A 19,920-nucleotide genomic window follows, 5' to 3' on the forward strand; every position below is an offset into this window, starting at 1 on the left:
AAGAGAAATCTGCAGCCAGAAATAGAACTGCTCCTTGTTGCAGGAGGTGTTTCAAAGTACATCTCCTGTGCAGAACAGTGCTTCATTTTGACCTGCCTTGAGGCCTAAATTTGGATACTTTCTGCTAAAAATGAGTATTCACTTTTCACATATGTAACATTTTAATTGTTCAAGAACATTTTCTGCATAATTTGGAGATGCCTTTTCCCTTTGTGCATAAACAGCCATCTGCACACATCACTTATCTGTAGGTTCATGAGCCCTAAGACTGCTCTGAAGCCCATGAAGGGCAACTTCTCACAGCTACACTGGAGCAGAAGTTGAATCTTAAGTTTTCAAACCAAGACAACAAAAACACCTGGATTGCTATTGCTATCTTTTACTATGCATCTAGAAGACAAAAAAATAATTATACAATTGTCAGTGTTGCTTAGACATACAAACACACTTTACCATATGCAGAAAATAACTTATTGGCAAAGAAATGACTTGTATGGTTTTCACAGCAGCATTCTAGCAATTTCATTTTTGCTATGGGATTAATTATTGCAGGCCAGAGAGGTTTCTAGTGGCAAATGATTTTACTTCTTTAACAACCTTAGAAACATTAGCTGAAAAATTTATTCACTCTTTTTTGTTAAGCTTTGCAGAAATGTTAGCTTTCATATGAAAATGTTTACACAAGTCTTTTTCAGAGCATTGATACACTGAAAAAAAACACATCAATTTATCAACTGTATCTTTAGCACCAAAATTGCTTTTTGTAGGCAACAAGAAAGGGCTAACAAAAGGTAAAACTTTTCCTTCTATCATGCCTGCCTGTGAGATTATTTTTCCATGAGATGCCTCACTTTAGCTGCATCATACATACCAACGTCCTAGCTCTATAAATAAGGTAGGCACATAATGGCATCTGTGTCACAAAGTCTTAAGAGGAACAATCTGTCAAGCTATATAAGAGGGCTAGGAAGGGCAAGGTAAGCTAATGGCTCCATCCCAGAGGAAGCTGGCTATGTTCCAATGCGGCTGACAGCTATATGGCCAAAATGTGATTAACTCTGAACTGGGGCCAAAATCTATAGCTGTATGATACATTCAAGTTCGTAACCAGAGTACAGAGCTGTTGTCAAAACAAGGTACCATTTAACTAAATAGTTTATGAAGGAGACCAAAGTTAAGTCCTTGCTGAGGCATGAGAGCACGTACGTTAGGGGAAAAAAGGAATACCACTTGCCTCCTCAGTTGGTGGTGTTTGGGCCAAGGGCTAAAATTATTCAGCTGTGCCTCTACAGAACTGTACAAGATTTTGAATTTTACTTCAGTTTTTAGCAAACACATGCTGGATCTGCACCTTCTGTAGTACGACTACAACTCAAGGCTACCAGTGTATGTTCCCAACTCAAACATAATAAGCAAATGCTTCAGGGAGAGGACTGCATTACACTTCTGTCTCCAGCTTACTGGTTCTGTATAACGGTGGTGTGGTAATAGATGAGGAAGCATTAAAAAAGCAGCTCCCTCGTAGTTTGAAGTTCCAGTGACTCAGGGTTTTGTTAACTTGATTTATGCTTCCATCTATATGATGTAGCTCCATTCCAAATTCAAAAATGTTTTGAAAAAGTTAAAGGCTGTAATCCAAAAGATGTTTACTAGGAAGAGAGTCACATTCTCATCCATGGGACTTCAGTGAACATGTGTTTGCAGCATTGGTGGCATGCAATGGCTTTTGTTTTCCAAGGCCCAGGCAGGCTGCTTATTTTTAGATGATAAGCTCAGTGGTAGACAGCAAAGCTCACAATCCCCAGAGGAGCAGAACAGAAAACTCTTTGCCCACAGGCGGCAGCAGGATCCAGAGAATCCCTTCTGTCACACCAAAGGTGGACTTGAGACAGACATTGTGAAACTACATAGCAAGATTGCTCAGGGAGCCGCCTCTGAGTCACCAAAGCAACTAGGAAGGGTTTCTCCTAGGAAGGGAAAACCCACTAAACAAAATCAAGATCTCTGGATTGTACTGTCAGCTCTCTACTCACTGATAAAAGGCAATCAGTGAGTGTTTCCATTTGCCCCAGCCCCTTCGAGCCAACCACTTGTTGCTGATCTGTGCCTAGTATGAGGCTGCCTGATGCTAGCAATGGTTGACATGGGCATCTTTTGCCCCAAGTCAGGCCTGTGCACAAGTCATCCATTGCCAACCTCCCAGCAGGAGCCTAGTAAGCCTTCCATTTTTGCTGCTGAAGAACCCAGGGGACTATCAAACATCTGGCAGGCCTTGCTACAACCTTGGGGTAGGTGATGGATCCTACCACTTGCAAGCAGAACAAGTTCATAGAAGCCTTGTTGCCATTTACCCTTCACAATAGCTGCACTCCCAAAAAGCTGCCCCTGAATACTGGGGGACCCTTAAGGACACTATGATCAAAGCAAGAAAGGAGGGGGAAAAAAGAAAGAATAAGTTATCCCTCTCTGCTCTTGGGTGACTTTTCCCAAAAAGCTGCCCAGGGGGATTTCTGCCAAGTCTCCCTCCTTCAACCACTTGTACAGTGTCCTTGGGGTTCTCTTTCATCACAGAAAAAACAGGGCCACAAGAATTCACACTACTCACAGATGATTGGCTCCAACACATGATGCAGAGATTAACTCTACAAATCCCAGACTGCATTACTCCTACCTAATTGGTGTTTTCCAAACAGTCCTTGAATTAGCATTGTCATTTATATTAAGTGAGGCGTTCTGTGCATGCCTGCATACATCCTTCACAACCACTGAGAAAGTAACAGGGCAGCCCCTATGCACTCATACAAGAGCTCCTGAATCATGACTATATTCACAAAGAATATGCTCATTATTGGCCAAAAGCAGTGGTCCTCAACCTGCAGGCTGCGGCCTGGTGCCGGGCCGCGAAGGCCATGGCGCTGGGCCGTGGTTCCCTCTCCCCGTCCCCCCACAGTAAAAAACTTCCCAGGCCGCAAGCTTGCGGCCCGGGAAGCTTCTTACTGCGGAAGGGGGGGGGAGGGAATCAGGGCCACGCCTGCGCATCGCGCAGGCCGGGCCACGCCTGCACCATGCGTGACCGAAATCACGCATGTGCTGCAATTTGCAATGTGCGCATGCACGAAGTGCCGCGCATGTGCGATTTCGGCCGCGCATGGCGTTTGCGCGGGCCCCCCGCGCAAGCACGATGCGCGGGCGGGACAGTTGCCCCGCCGGTCCCCAGCCTAAAAAAGGTTGGGGACCACTGGCCAAAAGGATTCCACTATTCTGCAGTCACCTAGATTATGAAGCCCAACAACCCCCCCCAATAATCATTAATGTATTGCCCCTCGAGCAAATGCAACAACTCCTTGTTTCCCAACCCTATAGCTGCCTTCTATACTCCCAGCAAGTTTTCTGAATGGTCTGCTGCCCGTCCCATGAAATAGATAAGCTTTGACAATGAAAAACAAAAACAGGTTCACTTATGAGGATATTCAACAAGAAATTCTAATTTCTTCTCAACTGCAATGTACAGGATTCAGTAAAAAGACACATGCAGCCTGACCCTATTCAGGTTTACTTGGCAACAAGTCCCATGGAATGCAATGGGTCTTGCTCCCGAGTAAAGAGCACAAAAGCTTATAATGTTGGCCAGCACAATACAAGCTGATGGGGGTCTTCACAAATAACTGGTGTCGCAAAAGCGCTGCTCAGTAACAGTGTCAGGGTTCCACGTCTCATTTCACCAGTCTCAGTATATGTGAGCCACTTGGCAAACTTCCTCAGGTTAAGGAAGTTAGGAGTGGGACCGTTCAACTTTTGCATGATCCAACACTGAAAAAGAATCCATTTAAACGGAGGGTATCAAACTTTCACAAGATAAATCCTAGGGCTGGAGAAAAGGGAAGATTGTAACAATTAGGGCAGTGATGAGCCCTTTTGTTCGTGTGAATACTATGCCAAAGCATAAAGACAAGATTCAAGAAGCATCTCTGGATATCCAACCGCTCTCTGTTAAGAAATTCAAAATCCTTTTCTTTAGTACCTTGTCTAAGTAACTAGGAAGACGGCTTTTTGATGGAATGCCTTGTCTTTTTTGTAGGTGATCTTTAATTATAATAGTTTTAACTGTCACATAACGTGCTGGACTCAGATTTATAGAGCTACAAAGTACTTTTTCTCGGTCCGAAAGCAGCTCAAAGCCAGGAAGATTTTCAATGGCAGCAAATTCTCCATCTTTGCCATCTTCCTTTCCCCTCTTAGCAGTAGTAATATTTTTGTTCTCTTTCCTCTTCTCTCGTTTGTGTCTAGCAGCTTCATACTCTGCTGACTCTTCCATTTTTGTGATTCCATTCCGACGATACCGCTGTAGTTCCCTAATCTTGGTTCGCAGAACCTTCTCTTTGTGCAGGTTTTCAAAGAAATCATCAAATTCCTTACAAGACATAAATTGGTAGAGAGACCTCAGTTTTAACCTCAGCTCTTTTTCTTCTTTTGTGACTTTGCGTTTGGAAGGTTTTTCTTTGTCCTTTCTATCCTTCCCTAAAAAAGCAGGAACTAGATTGTAGTCACGGGCAATGTTCTTTCTGCGCTGCCTCTCTTTTAGCTTTCTCACATACATGTCCACATGAGCCCTCTTTAATTCTATTTCCACATCGTCATCATCGTAGTTCACTGACAGACCACTGATCAGAGTCTCAGCATCCTGGTCATATTCTATTTCATAGTCATCTCGGAGTGGCATATATCCAAGCTGCTGCTGCTCAGCCACTGATATGTCTAGAGGCGGCAGAGGCATGGTCAGGCTGGGAGAAAGCGGGCCACCACTTGGGCAGGTGTGGTCAGTCACTCTGTTTGGGATGATGTCAGGGATGCACGCTTTTCCAAGGTTACCATGGATGTACATGCTTACATAGTGCTCCATCACTTCCTGAGGAGTCCGTGATGCTCCAACGTGGGCGGCCATATCTTCCTAGAATGAAAACAGAGTCCAAAACATTAAATAAAAGTATGAAGAACCTCTAGAAAACAGCTCTCACACAAATTCCACAAAATACTTTCTAAAAAGTAGACAGTGACATTCTCTGTAATATTAAAAAGCAATGGAGTGGAACCAATCATCCTCCATGCAGTTTTCCTACACCAAAAGGAGCCTTCCTCCAAAGAGGAAGGTTTGCTGGGTTAGAGCAGGGGTCCCCAACCTTTTTTTATCCTGGTGACACCTTTGGAATTTCAACACAATGTGATGGGCACAGCCACAATATGGTTGAGACAAAATGGCTTCCACAGCTTACTTCCAGCCATGCAATAAAGATCCTCAGGCTGTGGTGGCAAATACTACCAAAGCAATGCTGTTAAAAATCTACACAGCAAATCAAGTTTTCAGTGGTCTTTCAAGGTCTGCCCACTTCCTAAAAACACTTGGGAGGCACCAGGAAAAGAGTCAGCCAGTAGCAGGTCACTTGAGGCACCATGCTGGGGACGCTTGAATTAGAAGAGTTCAAACTTGAGTCAAAAAGGAAAGATGTGGCATAAATACTTTAATAATTGAACTTTGTTCAGTTTCAAATACATCCGATGTGATAGTTCTAGCCATTTCTTTCCCTGTAAACTTTATCACATAGAACCTCTCTAGCAAAACAGAATATCTGCATACAGAGTATCTGTTTCTGACTCAGAAAAACTGAATCAGTTTGATGAGACCAGTGTTCCCTTGCTAATTTACCATCCCAGGACAGAACCAATTAATCTTAGAAAGGACTTAAAATATTTAATCACATAATAAAACCATAATGCATTGCATCTAAAATTTTTTTTTAAATCTTCAGTTTTAGTTACATATACTAATTCTATTAAGCTGGTGCCAAAGAAGTTGAGAACATTGTTAATATGATTTGTACACAATAACAAATCCAATGTTCATCATTACAGAAACGCTTGTGTGGTTCATAAGGCTCAAACTCCCCACAGCAGTTCAGAAAGTAATAGGTTCCGTAACAATCCATATTTTTGAAATCATCTTTGAATTACAAACCATGGCTTCACAAAATCAAAAGTAAATGATACTAGGAAAAGGACTGAGGATTCTATAGATTCATTCTACTATTGACAAACTATGATTGCTTTACATGTAGAATCATAGCGTTGGAAGGGACCTCCAGGTCATTCACTTTAGTCTGTGGCACTCCTGCTCATCATCCCCTCCCCCCACTTTGGTATGGGTGCATACCAAATACTGTATTTCTGCAAGGGTTGCTTTATCTTCCCGTCTCACTAGCTTTCTTTTACCTACTTTTCACATTTTTATCCCACCCTGCCTCCCCCAGTTTATATTCAGAATGTGTTTCACTAGTTCCAGATCAGCCACTGAGTTTCATGGCCAAGTGGGGACTTGAAACTGGGTGCCCTTCAGTATCAGAACAAATCCTTTTACATAAAATAGGGTACCAGGGGTAGTCAAACTGCGGCCCTCCAGATGTCCATGGACTACAATTCCCAGGAGCCCCCTGCCAGCATTCGCTGGCAGGGGGCTCCTGGGAATTGTAGTCCATGGACATCTGGAGGGCCGCAGTATGACTACCCCTGGGGTACACCATCACAAAGAACAGCGGTTATATTCCCTTAAGAGCTAACAACCAGCAGTAGACTCTCGTATCTGCAGTCCTCCTGGATACAACCCATTGCAGAATCAGTTTCCGCACCGCTGCACGAGGCACTTTCCGCGTGCTTTTGCCGCTGGATCTCCGTGTGCGAAAGAGGCAGCCCTCCTCCCAAAGCGCACGGAAGGCGCATCGCCCAAGGGGTGCCCAGGGGGAGCCTCAGCCGAGCGCTCCAGTTCTGCCTCGGGGTTCGTTCGCGGGCCCGCAAGGAGGCGCGGAGGACGGGCCGGGGATTCGCCCTCGCCCGCCGGTGCTCACCCAGTTGCCGAAGCCGAACTGCTCGATGGCGTCCAGCAGCAGCTGCTCCTCCCGGCTGCTCCAGCCGCCCTCGGCCTCGGCGCCCCACAGGGTGAAGCGCCCGCCGTCCACCAGCTGGTAGCCATGCCAGCGGCGGTGCGGGCCGATCTCGGCGCCGGCCGAGAAGCACTCGGGGCAGAGCTCGATGTCGGCGCACTCGGTGCAGCGGAAGCGGAGCGAGCTCACCTCGGCCAGGCAGTACACGCAGTACTTTTTCCCCAGCTCCGCCATCTTGCCTGCCCCCCGCCCACCCGCCCGCCAGCCGGCGCGGAGGCGGCGTCACCCACCGCGACGGGGGCGGGACCCTCGGCCCATTGGCGGACGGCGCGCGGGGAGCCAACCAGCGGCGGGCCGCGGGACGCCGTTCCCCCGGGCAACCGCCAACCAGACGCCGAAGCCTCTTCCTCCGGCCTCATTGGCCCAGGGCAGGCGGGGCCGCTGCCATGGCGACGCGGGCGCCGAGCCGCCGCTGAGGGGACGATGGAGGGAGAGGCCGCGGCGGCCGAGGCCGAGCCCCGCGATGAGGCGCTGCCCGAAGGCGCCGGCGCCGGCCCCGAGGAGGCCCCGCCGGCCCAGGGGGAAGCGGAGGAGGCCACGGCGGGCGGCGCGGAGGGGAGCCCCAGGATGACGGACGCCGCGTCCACCACCAGCGCCCTGTTGGCGGCGGCGGAGGCGGAGGAAAAGGTCCAGGAGCAGCCCGAGGAGGAGCAGCCCGAGGCGGCGGCGGAGGAGGAGGAGGAGCAGCAGGCCGAGGGCTCGCCGGAGGAGCAGGCCGAGGGGTCGCCCGAGGAAAAGGCCGAGGGCTCGCCGGAGAAGGAGGAGGAGGCGGGAGCGGCGGCGGAGAAGGCCGAGGGGTCGCCGGAGAAGGAGGAGGAGGAGGAGGGGGCGCCGGAGGAGGGGGCCGAGGGGGGCGCGGCGGAGGAGGGGCCGGAGGGGGAGCCGGAGGGGGCGGCGGCGGCGGCGTCTCCCCCGCGGCAGGGCTCCCTGGCGGGGCTGCTGCCCACGAGCGCCAGCTTCGACGAGGGCGAGTCCCCGGAGCCGCCGGCGCTGCAGGTGGGCGAGCCGCTGGGCCGCCGTATCAGCCAGCGGCTGCGGGAGCTGGAGGCGCAGAGCGGCGGCGAGGCGCTGGAGCCGGGCGGGAGCCCCGAGGGGCCGCCGTCGGACGCCGAGAGCGAGGAGACGGCGGAGGCGCGCCGGGCCGAGGAGCAGCGGCAGCGGGCCGAGCTGGTGGAGCAGTACCGGCAGCTGGCGGCCGAGCGGGCCCGGCTCCGGCGCTACAGCTCCAAGCTGCAAAGCCGCCTGGCCGAGGCGCTGAACAAGGCCAAGGGCAAGGAGCGCGCCCGCGCCGAGCTCGAGCAGCACATCTCCGACAAGGAGCAGCGCTACGGCCGCTACCTGGCCATGCTGCAGGAGCTGCGCAGCCAGCAGCACGAGGAGATGGGCTGGTACCAGCAGCAGGTGGACGCCCTCCGGCACACCTGCGAGGAGAAGCTGGCCAAGGTCGGCGGCCAGTGGAGGGCCTATCAGGCCGCCAAGAAGGAGGTGGCCGTCCACACCATGGGCCGGCGCCTGGGCGGCAAGCAGGCCGCCATCCAGCAGGTCGACCAGATCCAGTGTAGAGAGGAGAGCAAGGAAAAGGAGATGACGGAGGTGAGCAGAGACAGTGTTGAAGGTTTAGTGCCTTGTCATCTTTGCCCATTTACCTTATGGGTGTCTGTTTTTACTTCTAAACAATAATTTACTCTGAGTCAGCCATTGGTAGACTTACCACCCATGAGAAACCCCTTCAAGCTTCAAGAAACCCCAGAACTGATGTCGGCAAGCCACAACTCCCAGCTATGCCCTCAGAAGTGACATCACCCAGACACTCCAACAGGATGTGACGTCACACACCCCAGAAATAAACCAGTAGCTCATTCTGCTGCACCAGCGTAGACCTACACCATTTCCCCCACCAGTGACTGGCTGCGCTCTCTGTATAGCTCCCTGGCCTTGGTGCCGGCCTACCTGTCTGCCCCTTTCCCCAAGCTTCAAGTGTGCCAGTCAGAAAGGCAGCTCTCACACACTTCAGCTAGCTACTGCAGTCACAAGGCTCAACCAGGGTGGCTCAAGAGAGGCAGCCATGAGCCAGCACTCTGCTTCCCTCAGCAGCCAGCCCCAGCCCAGAGGAAAAGAAAAAAATCGGGATGTGGAGATCTGCCCATCCCTTCCCCTCCTGCAGCCATGCCAGGAAGGGGCTGCCTACAGCCCAAGAGAGAGCACTCTGTGGCCCAGGGCTGGGGCAGGCATTCAGCACTGTTGTCATCCTCCCCCGTGCAGTTAAGTTAAAATGAGCCACATGCAATGAGCCTCAGTCAGCAAGGATTTTTATGAGCCTTCCCATCTCCTTCAGGCCCATCATTGTTTGGGGAGGGGAAGCAGGCCAATATGATTGTATATGGTCATATCACCTGATAAATTTTTTAAACAAACTTAAAATATATTAATGAATTTTAATTAACTCCCACCCAATCAGCAAAATCCTTCCAAGGCTGTTGAGAAGCCCAAGGTTTCACAAAAAAACATGTTGAGAAAGCCTGCTTTAAGTGGATGTGCAAAAAGCCTTTTCATAGCCTAAAGATACTTTAGATTTCATCTTCTGATTTTTGTGGAGGTAGTAATCCATTTCCTTGCTTATACACGCTGCCACACTCAGCAAAATCCACTGATCAAACCTGGATGTCAACAATTGTTAGCTTTTGTAGACTAAAACTCAGGGCAACTGATATACTTGGGCACTGGTCCAGAAAACAGTATGCTGTAATAAAAAGCTTGCTGAGTGTCTCCAGTTCATTTTTGCTGCAACAGACTAATACAGTCATTCTGGATTTATTTAGCATGGGGAATATCATATGTGTGACTTAGGAAATCACCAGCACACCAAAGGACAGATAAATGGGCAGCTCAGCAATTTTTAAATTGACCTCACTCCTAAAATTTAGTTCTTATATGATAATGAATTACAAATTCAGGTGGGTCACCATGTTTGTCTGAAACAGTAGAACAAAGTTTGAGTCCAGTGGCACCTTTAAGACCAATGAAGTTTAATTCTTTTGTGTGCATGCACCCAAAAGCTTATACCCAGGATTAAACTTTGTTGGTCTTGAAGGTGCCACTGGACTCAAACTTTGTTCTAATGAATTACAAAGTGGGGATAATAATAATAAAGACATCAGATTTCACTTTCCATCTCTGTCATATTCTTTGAGGCATGCTTTTCCTTCAGCAGGGCCAATCTCTGTCTCTGAACTGTTTGCATGGATGAAAGGCAGGTTCCAGGTTTTTAACCTTTTGACCATGACCCTGAGATAATTTTTTAGGCTTTGAGGAGCCCTGGAAGTGTTCGTCACCTGGCCATGCTTCCCTGCTACAGTGACATCACCACCCAGCCAGTTCCCTAGCTTGTGGTCAAATCCATTGAGTCAGGAAGGGGAAGACCAAAGCCCCCCTGGTTGGGAATCCCTGGGCTAATAGGATGCAGCAAGATATCCCCACCATCCCTGGTTGTTGCCTCTTCATTTTCTGGCCTTGCTTATGACATTTGGTAGCCATATTTATCAAGGTGAACATCCAGGCATAAATTCAAGTGGGTAGCTTGGTTGGTCTGAAGTAGCACAATAAAATCAGAGTCCAATAGACCAACAAAGATTTATTCAAAGTGTGAGGAAGAGTGCTTGCACTCAAAAGCTCACACCTTGAATAAAACTCTGTGGGTCTTAAAGGTGCTATTGGACTCTGACTTTATTATCCAGGTATAATGTAAGGGTGCCTGTCTGCTGCCTCTTCTCTGGCATCAATGTACAGCTTGAGTAAAACTAGAACAGACAAATGATTTGCCAGTGTAGTTGACCTGTTTTAAATCATTTTAGGTCCGTCTGGAAAACATAAAGTTGAAACACAGGATCTCTAAGCTTGAAGCAAGCTTAAAAGCCCAGGAGGAGTTAGCAGAGGGTCTGCATTTAATAGATTTTGAGCAGCTGAAGATTGAAAACCAGACCTACAACGAGAAAATAGAAGAACGCAATGAGGAGCTTCTGAAGCTCCGGAGAAAGATCACCAACACAGTACAGGTCCTAACCCAAGTAAAGGAAAAACTGCAGTTTGTGGAAGCTGAGAATCAAGGCCAAAAGGCTCAGCTGATGGCAGTGGAGGCCCTGGTAGCCCAAAGAAGAGATATCCTAACCAAGACCAAACAGGCACGCGATAGGCTGCGAATAGACAATGAAAAGCTTCACCAGAAATGTGGCTTGCTTGGCGATAAAGTCTTGTTGAGGGACTTTGAGGAGAAAGTGAATGCTGCGGAGGTACTGAAGGAGAGGCTGGAAGTACTGAAACTTCAGCATGCTGGACTTGCCCTAACCTGTGATGGAGTTAAGAAGAAAATCAGAGGAATAAAATCTTTCCTGCCTATCTGAACAACTTTGAGTTCCATGTCGAAATTACATTTTTGTGTGAACAAAGAATATTAAATATATTTATGGCATTTTTATTCTCCTGAGAAAAAGTGGTTTGCCTCTTGGCTCACATAAAGCATTCAATACACTGGTGGCAGGCCCATATATGAAAAGACAACACTTACTTGCCGCGGTCTCAGTGGCCGGGGGCAAACTGGCGGCGATACCACCAGATTGTCCCTAGCTGCCCACCTAGCCCTTAGGCTGTTATTTTAACAGTGAAGTGCTGCTAAAGATATTTATCTCCAGTTAGGAAGAATGCTAGTTGATCTTTCCTTGCTGCTACTCTTTTTGGGATGGAACTATGCAGCCCTTTTTGGGGGGCAAGGCCATAATACCCTTCCTTTTGTGTGATTGGAGAATTAAAATGCACATTGGTATTCCCTACTAGAATTGTACAAGGAGGAGACCACATGGACTTGCTGAGGGCATCTCATTTTTACATCCCCCCACTATTTCTCTTTCCCTTCTCACCAAATCTTCCCCTTGCCTGACTTGTTTTTGTTCTTCCCACTCAGCAACCAACCAACCATTATCTGACTCCATTATCTCCAACTTTTCTTCCTTCCATCCCTTTGGCAGCCAGGAAAACTGGCCGAGTTGCATGGTGGCAGCCACTGGATTCAGTTGCACCTGTCAGTACTGTTCATTTTAATGGGTGTGTGTGAAAGGATTCTCAGTTGTATTCATAACTTTAAACCAAGTGCTTCACCGCCTTCCTGCATGATTAGCTCAGCCATGTGAGAGTATAACCCAACACTGTCTGTAGATTCTTAATCATGTTTTAGCCTATACTGACAGCAATCATACATAATAGCGACTGTGAGAGGTTAAAAAATCCTGTTTATCTTCATGAGGGAAACCAGTACAGGTATGAAGCCACCAGATAGCAAATAGTATGACATTTAATGTAAATGTAGCATAAATTACACTATTACTGAGAGCCAGCGTGATGTAGTGCTTAAGAGTGGCAGCTTCTAATCTGGCAAGCTGGTTTGATTCCCTGCTCCTCCATGCACAGCCAGCTGGGTGACCTTGGGCTCATCACAGATCTGATAATGCTGTTCTGACAGAGCAGTTTCTGTCAGAGCTCTCTCAGCCCCACCTACTCACAGGGTGTCTGTTGAAGGAAAAGGTGTTTGTAAGTTGCCATGAGACTCCTTAGGGCACTGAAAAATGGGGTATAAAAAACCAACTTTTCTTCTTCATAAATGCCAGTTAAAGAAAGGAGTCTGTAATAACATTCCTGTTTTGTTTAGAACATTTTTGTTTTGCATCCCACAATGTGAGAGATTACTGACAATGTAAAACTTCAGTAAAACCCAACAAATGTAGATAGCTTGCTACATTTTGCTGGTTACCCAATAGTGGTTCTTTTGTTGATGGTATTTTTAAAATTACACTATTATTGTTTTTAATAATTCTATGGCAGCTACCCTTGAGGCTCAGAGTGAAAGCATGAGGCATGCTGTAATGTAACATTCCCTTTACGCCCAACGCTGCTTTCCCACCAGTACTGTAAAACTAGGTAGGTTAGAGAGAAACATATATGCAATAGATTAAATAAGAACAGAAAATAAACACAGGGTCCCCCCTCAAACATTGTCAAGAGAACTCTAGTGGACATAAATGTTTGGCTATTAGGGCTGTCGTTTGAGCTAAATGCAATTCAGCCTGGCATAAAGGAGAGCTGAGTATTCTTTTTCCATGGAAAAGCAACATGTGTGCTTCAAAATGATCCAGGAGGAAAGCAGCTAAGGGCCAAAGGCACTCTTGTAGTGCTGAGACTGTCCTGACTTGAGAAGCAGAGGGCTAATGGCTTTCCAACTTGCGAGCAATTCAAATGAGCCTAGTCTGAGTCATTACTTGTATCATAAGCTTGCCTGCCTTCAGGAAGCTCTCACAGTGAGGAGGAAGAGAAGCCATAGATACGCTAAGGAATGCCACGGCCCAATGAATGGGATAAAATGAAAGGAAATGCGTGGCAAAGATTTTGCTCTCCATTGAAACGAGCACAGCCACTGATAGAGGGGTGTAACAATCCAGAGATGTAGCTGCACTAGCTGTGCACAGTAAAGACTTGACTGTTTAGGGCGCATGAAGGCTGGCCTCTTCCTGTAATTCCAGCCCACCCGTTAAGATCTCACACAAGAAAGTCCTCTGTTCTCTATGCCCCACCTGTGGAGGCCAGGAGGACCAAAGGCAGGGCTTTTTCAGTCCTCTTAAGGCTCGCCCACTTTGCTGTCCATGCTGAGAACCAGCATTAGATTAAGAGTGGCGACCTCTTAATCTGGAGGGCTGGATTTGATTCCCCACTCTCCCTCCACATAACACCTGCTAGGTGACTTTGGGCCATTCACAGTTCTCAGCCCTCACAACGTGTCTTGTTGTAGGGAGAGAATTGTAAACCGCTTTGAGACTCAAGTAGTGAAAAGTGGGGTATAAAAACCAACTCTCTTTTTAGGCCAATAGATTTCTTTGTATAACCCTCTTAGAGAGGGCAATGAGAACTGACCCCCATGGTACAGAAGGGGGGAGAACACCCTATGAGATGTAAAGAAGAGATGTTAAGAGGTTTGAGAGAAGACAATAAGTTCTAGTGCATCAAAACAGTTCTTTAAAAATGATTTTGCTGCAATGGTACAGTCCACTTAAGTTAGGAATAAGTGTGGTAGAGGCACCCCAACTCCTAGACAGTTCTCCTAAGAGGCTCCAAAAATGGTAGTAAGGAAGCTGAGAGATCCAAGGGTGCTAAAATCAAAGAATAGGTACAGAAGTCTTCTCTGCAACTGCAATTTCAATAGGAAAAGGGCCAGCATTACTGTGAGGAATTCAACAACAAAAGGGGATATAAAAAACGTGGGTATAAAACCCAACTCTCTTTTTAGGCTAATAGATTTCTTTGTATAATCCTCTTCTAGCCCAGATGGTTGTCTTGCGTACATTTAGTTTGCTTAGTGTTTGGATAATTTGTCGCTCATGAGCATTATCACAGTCCTAAATGGGAAATCCTGTATGCTGATTAGAAGAACACAAAGCAAAACCAATGCAACTGTCCTTTTATCTTTTATTTGGTGTTAAGTAACTCCACAAAAAACAAATTCAGTTACTCTGGTGTATGTGAAATCAGAACAATACAAGCACTTGAAGCAAAAAAGTAGAAACAAATTCAGCCCAGGAATGAAAAACTGATACTTCAGTGCTACGGATATGCGCTTCATACCACAGTGCATTTCAGCATCTCCACTTTTAAATTATCCTTGCAAAAAAACCCCAAAAACACAAACTCACACGTCAACCTTCTCACTGGAAAGCTTCAATTTTTTTCCATTCAATTATGAAAACAAATAAATATTATTTGTTATTGCCCACACATGTAACATGTAAATTTCCAAAGGTGTTAAAATATTAAATCATAAGATAACCAACATCAACATCACCCTTTCACTGAGATCTCTATCCTAAATAAGCTGAGTTTAAAAGGTGTGGGTTTTCCCTCCCAAATATTCCTGTTTGGTCATTCTTTATTCTAATAATGACACTCTAGTTATGTTAATCATTAGGATTTTCTTGGTTTCGTTCTTTTTGCTTTCATGTCAACAGACAATATTCTCAGTGCATGTGCTATACAACATTTTTAAGGAAGCTCCAGAAGAAAGTAAATAAATGAAAACTTATCCAGAATCTCAAATAAGGAAGGAGAAGAACAGGAAAAAAAACGCTGTAAAGTTTCACTGAATAAAATAATGTAGCTTAAAAGCAGTTATTAATAACATTTCCCTGTAAAGTACAAACCAAGCCAATGGAGTCCAATTTCAACAGAAAAGATACATGCAACCTTAGAAGGTGTTGATACCCGAGATCTTAATCATGTACTACCAATTAAGAAAAGGCAACAAAACTCAAATTCAGTTTAGCTCACTAGTACAGAATAGAGTTTCAAAGCCAGTTTAGCCCATCACTTCAGACAACTAACTATATAATTGTTAGGAGTTTCTTGCCTCTCAAAATTAATGGCTTAGCATTTTCAAGTCAATAGTAAACTTTCTGCACTTTTCTGATGTCTTAAACATGCTACTATTGTATAGATCATTTTTTTTTAAACTATGAAATGATAAAAACCAATATTGCTCCTCCTGGCTCATATGATTTGCATAATACGTTAGTAGCACAGGGAGTTGATAGTCTTGCACAGTTACAACAAGACAAATGCATTGACTATGTTAAAATAAACTTTTAAGAGCAGGTCACATAAAGCAACAATCACTACTGCAATCACACATGTCCTCCACTCCCACTTACAACACACAACTTATTCCTAACATTCTCTCAGACAAAGTTTAAGCTACCAGTTTTGCTAAATCAGAGCCACAAGAATAGCTAACTGCAGGAGCCACTGGATTTCCTTTGAATGACCCGCCAGCCCTCTGCATAGAAACGGCTGAACAGTGACTCTGAGATGGCTTCAGTCATCCAGGCCAGATCTCTGTAGATAGTGACACAATCCACGGCCCACTGATTTCCCGGGGGGGGGGGAGTTTAAGGACAAAATCCGAGGCACACTTAGCTACAAGTGCCACTCAATCAAAAGGGCTTTCCTATGAAGAAGTGTGCCAGGGAACTGTCAGTTAAGTGTCCCTTGCTTTTAATTATTTACTTTACAACACCAAACCCTGAAAAAGACAAACAAGAGGGAGAGGGGGAGAGAAAATTGTGGTTTCCCCCCTTGCCTACACAAACCCTTGACTTCCTCAGTTAGCAAGAAGGAAACAAATGATAGCTTCAACTGTGTTGTCTGAGTCAAGAAGAGAGATCATAGCATAGAAAACACAGTTTCTGAAAGTCTCTAAAGCACAGCCCTAGGATTCCTACTCCAAAGTTATGAGATCTTAAAGACTGGACACGGCACACACACACGTTCCTCCCACATTCAGAAAGGCACTGATAGATTACAGTGTTAAGTATTTATCTCCCAAATCTTAAAGAACAAAGCCTAATGTGCTAAAAGGTTAAAATCTCTGAATAGTTGTAGACACTGCAATGCTAGTAAGGTAGTAATACTGACAGGGCTACAGTTCAAAAGAAAAGTAACTGCAGCTAGAATGCAAAAGAGCAGTGATACTACCAAGACAAATCACATGCACATCCATTCTGGATTTGACAACACAATCTACTCTAGGTCCAAATAGCCAAGAAGCGAAGAGTTTGGAGGGAGAAAAAAAAAAAAGCCTTCCAGTGGGACAGCGCTCCCACCTACTGAAAATAAAAATACCAAGAAGAGAAAGATAAATACACTTCTGAATCCATTAACTGAAGGGGAAACTCAATTTAATTTCAAGTTACAGATTCTCAGGAAGAGAGTTTTCCATCTCAGGCTAATCTTAATCATCCGCTTTTCCTTTGTAGCTTTACAGGTGAGTTCGAGAAAAAAGCTCCTCTTCGCAGGGATCTGCCCATCCATTTCCCCCTTCTGAAGCTGAGCCCTCAGAGCTGGAGCTATCACTGGAGTAGAGCTTCTTCCTAAAGCCATTTGATTTTGTTTCGCAGCTTGTAGGGTTTGCACATCTTGCTTCGTGAACAGAAGATACCTACGGATTCATGTTTTTAAAAAGTTGTTAAACACGAGGATTTACAAAAAGGAGAAGAATGGTAAAGAATAATATTTTTCCCAGAGCAAAGTAACCCTGCTATATATATATACAGTTATATCCTCACATCATTGCCTTGATTCAAAAGAACACCTGGATATGGCTTTCCCCATTGCAGCCCCTGGGACTTCCCATATTCCAAAGGAAATTCAAAGCAGTGGACTTTTTTGAGAAGGGAAATCAACAACTTCCCCTCAACAAGGTGACTTGCCTCTCAGTCAAGTGTTTCCTTGAATCTTGGCTTTTCACATTCATTTCCCCGAGTACAGTTTTGTTAAAAACTTTCCCCCAATTATTTTGCCACCTTCAAAGCAACCTTCCAAGAATTCATAACAAGGCATGATTTTATTTTGCAAAAATCACATTCATTTCAGATACATCCCATTCTGGCCAATAACCTCGATGAATGAAATGGTTTTACAACAAAAAGGAGACAGGCATATGGTCCAGATTGCTTCATATCTAGTCATATGACAGTTGAAATCAATGCCATAGTGACCAAAAAAATCTTACCATATTAATATCTAAAAGATGTTCTTCAGTGTGCGGCATTTCTTTTATATCTGTACATTCTCCAATAGCAATCGCCTTCTCGACACTTGTACAGCATTCTTTAAAAGTTTTATTTGAGAGGTTCATTGGAAGATGGAGGAGAGAAAATGGAATTCTATTACAACCTGTTGTTTTAATTAAATGTAATGCTAAAAATCTTTATTAGGTGATAAATAAGGATGTGTACTTAGAATAATTAAAATGTCAAAAGGGAGAAAGAACTGTAATGCAAGCCAGTACAAGAAAGAGGCTTCTGTGGCCTTTTTATTTATGTATTTATTTGATTGATTTCTATACCACACCCTCTTGGCACAGCTGTCTTGCCAAAAAAGGACAGAATAAAAGCATGAATTAAAATGCACCTTTTTGTGTGTGTGTGTCCCCCAATTTCCCCATATTTCTGAATTCACTACTCCTAGTTTCCTAGATGCATCAGTATCTTCTCAAGCTGATCAATCCAACCATCCTGCTAAGCTGGAAGCAGCGAGGCCAGTGTGACAAGCTGCCTTGAGCCAAGAGGAAAGCTGGGTATTATTAATATTTTAATAAATATGTACTAATTAGTTAGTTAATTCATACAGACATGCTCCGCTGTCCTTTTTCCAGCAGCAAACCAGAAGGAAGAAGACTGCTAGCAGAACCAAAAAGGCAGTGCAGTTGTGCCAGCAGCCTCATCCTGGGTTTGTGGCAGCCCCGGGACCATGCGCAACGATCCCTTCACCACAATCCCTATGTAGACCCCTAATGGGACTCCAGCAAGCGTTCTGGCAAGGGATTAGAATCTGACCACACTGTTGCACTGGAAAGGAAGCCACAGCAAGGAGAAGACAGCACATTTCTCTCCACCTCTTGGTAAGACGACTGGCTTCCTAGATGTCTTTCCTTCTAATTTATGGGCACCCAATTAGTCTACATTTCAGCCAAAAAAGATGCTGCTACCTTCATACTGTGGCGTAGGGAAGAGTGGGGTATAGAGAGCTTTCTCCCACCAGCTCTGCTTTGCTTGATTGTAGCTCATTTTCTGAAGATCATTATTCAAGCCAGGAAACTGTTTGGAGAATAACTGCATTTCAGTCCAAAGCAAATGGCCCATCTCACCACAATGAAATACAGGTGTGGCTTAAGATTCATCTGTACGTGAAAACAAGCTGTGACGGCATTTGTGTTATTAGCAATACTAAATGGCTCCGTCTTATCCTTGATTGGTTCTATATACTAATCGTTAACAAATAGCTGCTCTTAATATTTGAGCAAGAGCCTCTTGTGGCACAGGGTGGTAAGGCAGTCAACATGCTGTCTGAAGCTCTGACCATGAGGCTGGGAGTTCGATCCCAGCAGCCGGCTCAAGGTTGACTCAGCCTTCCATCCTTCCGAGGTTGGTAAAATGAGTACCCAGCTTGCTGGGGGGTAAACGGTAATGACTGGGGAAGGCACTGGCAAACCACCCCGTATTGAGTCTGCCAAGAAAATGCTAGAGGGCGTCACCCCAAGGGTCAGACATGACTCGGTGCTTGCACAGGGGATACCTTTACCTTTAACATTTGGGCAGCGGCCTTCTGTGCGGAGCTTGTCCAGGCTTTGTTTCTGGTCCATGGGCCAATCAGGACATGCACAGCTTTGCTGATTGGCCCATGGACTGGAAATAAAGAGGCCAGACTGACCCCCAATGAACCTGGTGAGGGGCAGTCTGGTGCAATTGCAGTCTGCCCCTGACTGGCACCATTGGGGCTGGCCAGGGGGGGAGAGGAGCAAGAAGGGAGTCCCCTGCCCTGAAAAGGCCTGCAAGACTTGGAGAAGCCGTGGCAGGCCTTTTCGGGGCACGGGGGAGTGCTGGTGGGCTGCCCGGGGAGGAGGAGAGAGGGATGGGGATGCTAGCACCCATTGTACTTACAGATTCTACAAGCTTTAAATCTAGTAATGCAAATAATTTCACTGAGAAGTTCAATGTGCAATATATTCCTGGCTATGGTTTTTCACCTACACATACTTTCATTTTGTACCTGTTTCTCGTTTTAAGCTTTTGGCTTTTTAGTTAAATGCTAACACCCAGGTTGACTGCACTGGAGGCACGGGCAGTGTTTAATCCGTCATAAAGGTTCTATGCACGCTCACATCCTGCAAGACGGAAGCCCTGCCCTCCTCAGAAAGTCCCCATGCTTTTCCAGCCACATATTTTTAAAATGAGATTTGTTTCTTCTTCCTTGCAAGTTTATGATCAGAACATTTTAAACAAGACTGTGTCACTTCCAGAAAGTTGAAAAGTTAGGACTATACTACTGGGCAGATGTTTTAGCT

The 19,920-nt window shown here is 45.8% G+C and overlaps 3 protein-coding genes across 5 annotated transcripts in view; 1 reads left to right on the forward strand and 2 right to left on the reverse strand.

The window, feature by feature from the left end:
• Nucleotides 1–562: 562 nt before the first annotated feature.
• On the reverse strand, nucleotides 563–7,202 carry TADA2B (transcriptional adaptor 2B). Its single transcript, XM_077309640.1, has 2 exons — nucleotides 6,894–7,202; nucleotides 563–4,948 (listed from the first exon to the last, which is right to left on the reverse strand). The coding sequence occupies exons 1-2, from the start codon at nucleotides 7,161–7,163 to the stop codon at nucleotides 3,956–3,958; spliced, it is 1,263 nt and encodes a 420-aa protein (XP_077165755.1). The 5' UTR covers nucleotides 7,164–7,202; the 3' UTR covers nucleotides 563–3,955.
• A 210-nt stretch (nucleotides 7,203–7,412) lies between these two features.
• CFAP184 (cilia and flagella associated protein 184) lies at nucleotides 7,413–15,132 on the forward strand. Its single transcript, XM_077310796.1, has 2 exons — nucleotides 7,413–8,582; nucleotides 10,841–15,132. Exons 1-2 carry the CDS (start codon nucleotides 7,413–7,415, stop codon nucleotides 11,384–11,386), a joined length of 1,716 nt encoding a protein of 571 aa, XP_077166911.1. The 3' UTR covers nucleotides 11,387–15,132.
• The window catches only part of KIAA0232 (KIAA0232 ortholog), a 56,393-nt gene continuing 50,948 nt past the window's right edge, over nucleotides 14,476–19,920 (reverse strand). For all 3 annotated transcript variants that reach the window (XM_077310605.1, XM_077310604.1, XM_077310606.1), the window contains 3 exons: nucleotides 18,565–18,673; nucleotides 17,587–17,684; nucleotides 14,476–17,013 (listed from right to left, as the gene is read on the reverse strand). In XM_077310605.1, the coding sequence (XP_077166720.1) occupies nucleotides 16,834–17,013; nucleotides 17,587–17,684; nucleotides 18,565–18,673 (387 nt within the window). In that variant the 3' untranslated portion in view covers nucleotides 14,476–16,833. The remainder of the gene's footprint in view (nucleotides 17,014–17,586; nucleotides 17,685–18,564; nucleotides 18,674–19,920) is intronic.

This window comes from Paroedura picta, chromosome 14, assembly GCF_049243985.1.
Source record: "Paroedura picta isolate Pp20150507F chromosome 14, Ppicta_v3.0, whole genome shotgun sequence".
NCBI lineage: Eukaryota > Metazoa > Chordata > Lepidosauria > Squamata > Gekkonidae > Paroedura > Paroedura picta.

Excerpts from the sequence above, each read along its gene's own strand:
- TADA2B (XM_077309640.1), bottom strand. The coding sequence starts at position 7,163 with ATGGCGGAGCTGGGGAAAAAGTACTGCGTGTACTGCCTGGCCGAGGTG. Across the intron at positions 4,949-6,893 it reads AGTTCGGCTTCGGCAACTGG|GAAGATATGGCCGCCCACGT; the intron begins GTGAGCACCGGC and ends TTTTCATTCTAG.
- CFAP184 (XM_077310796.1), top strand. The coding sequence starts at position 7,413 with ATGGAGGGAGAGGCCGCGGCGGCCGAGGCCGAGCCCCGCGATGAGGCG. Across the intron at positions 8,583-10,840 it reads AGGAAAAGGAGATGACGGAG|GTCCGTCTGGAAAACATAAA; the intron begins GTGAGCAGAGAC and ends AAATCATTTTAG.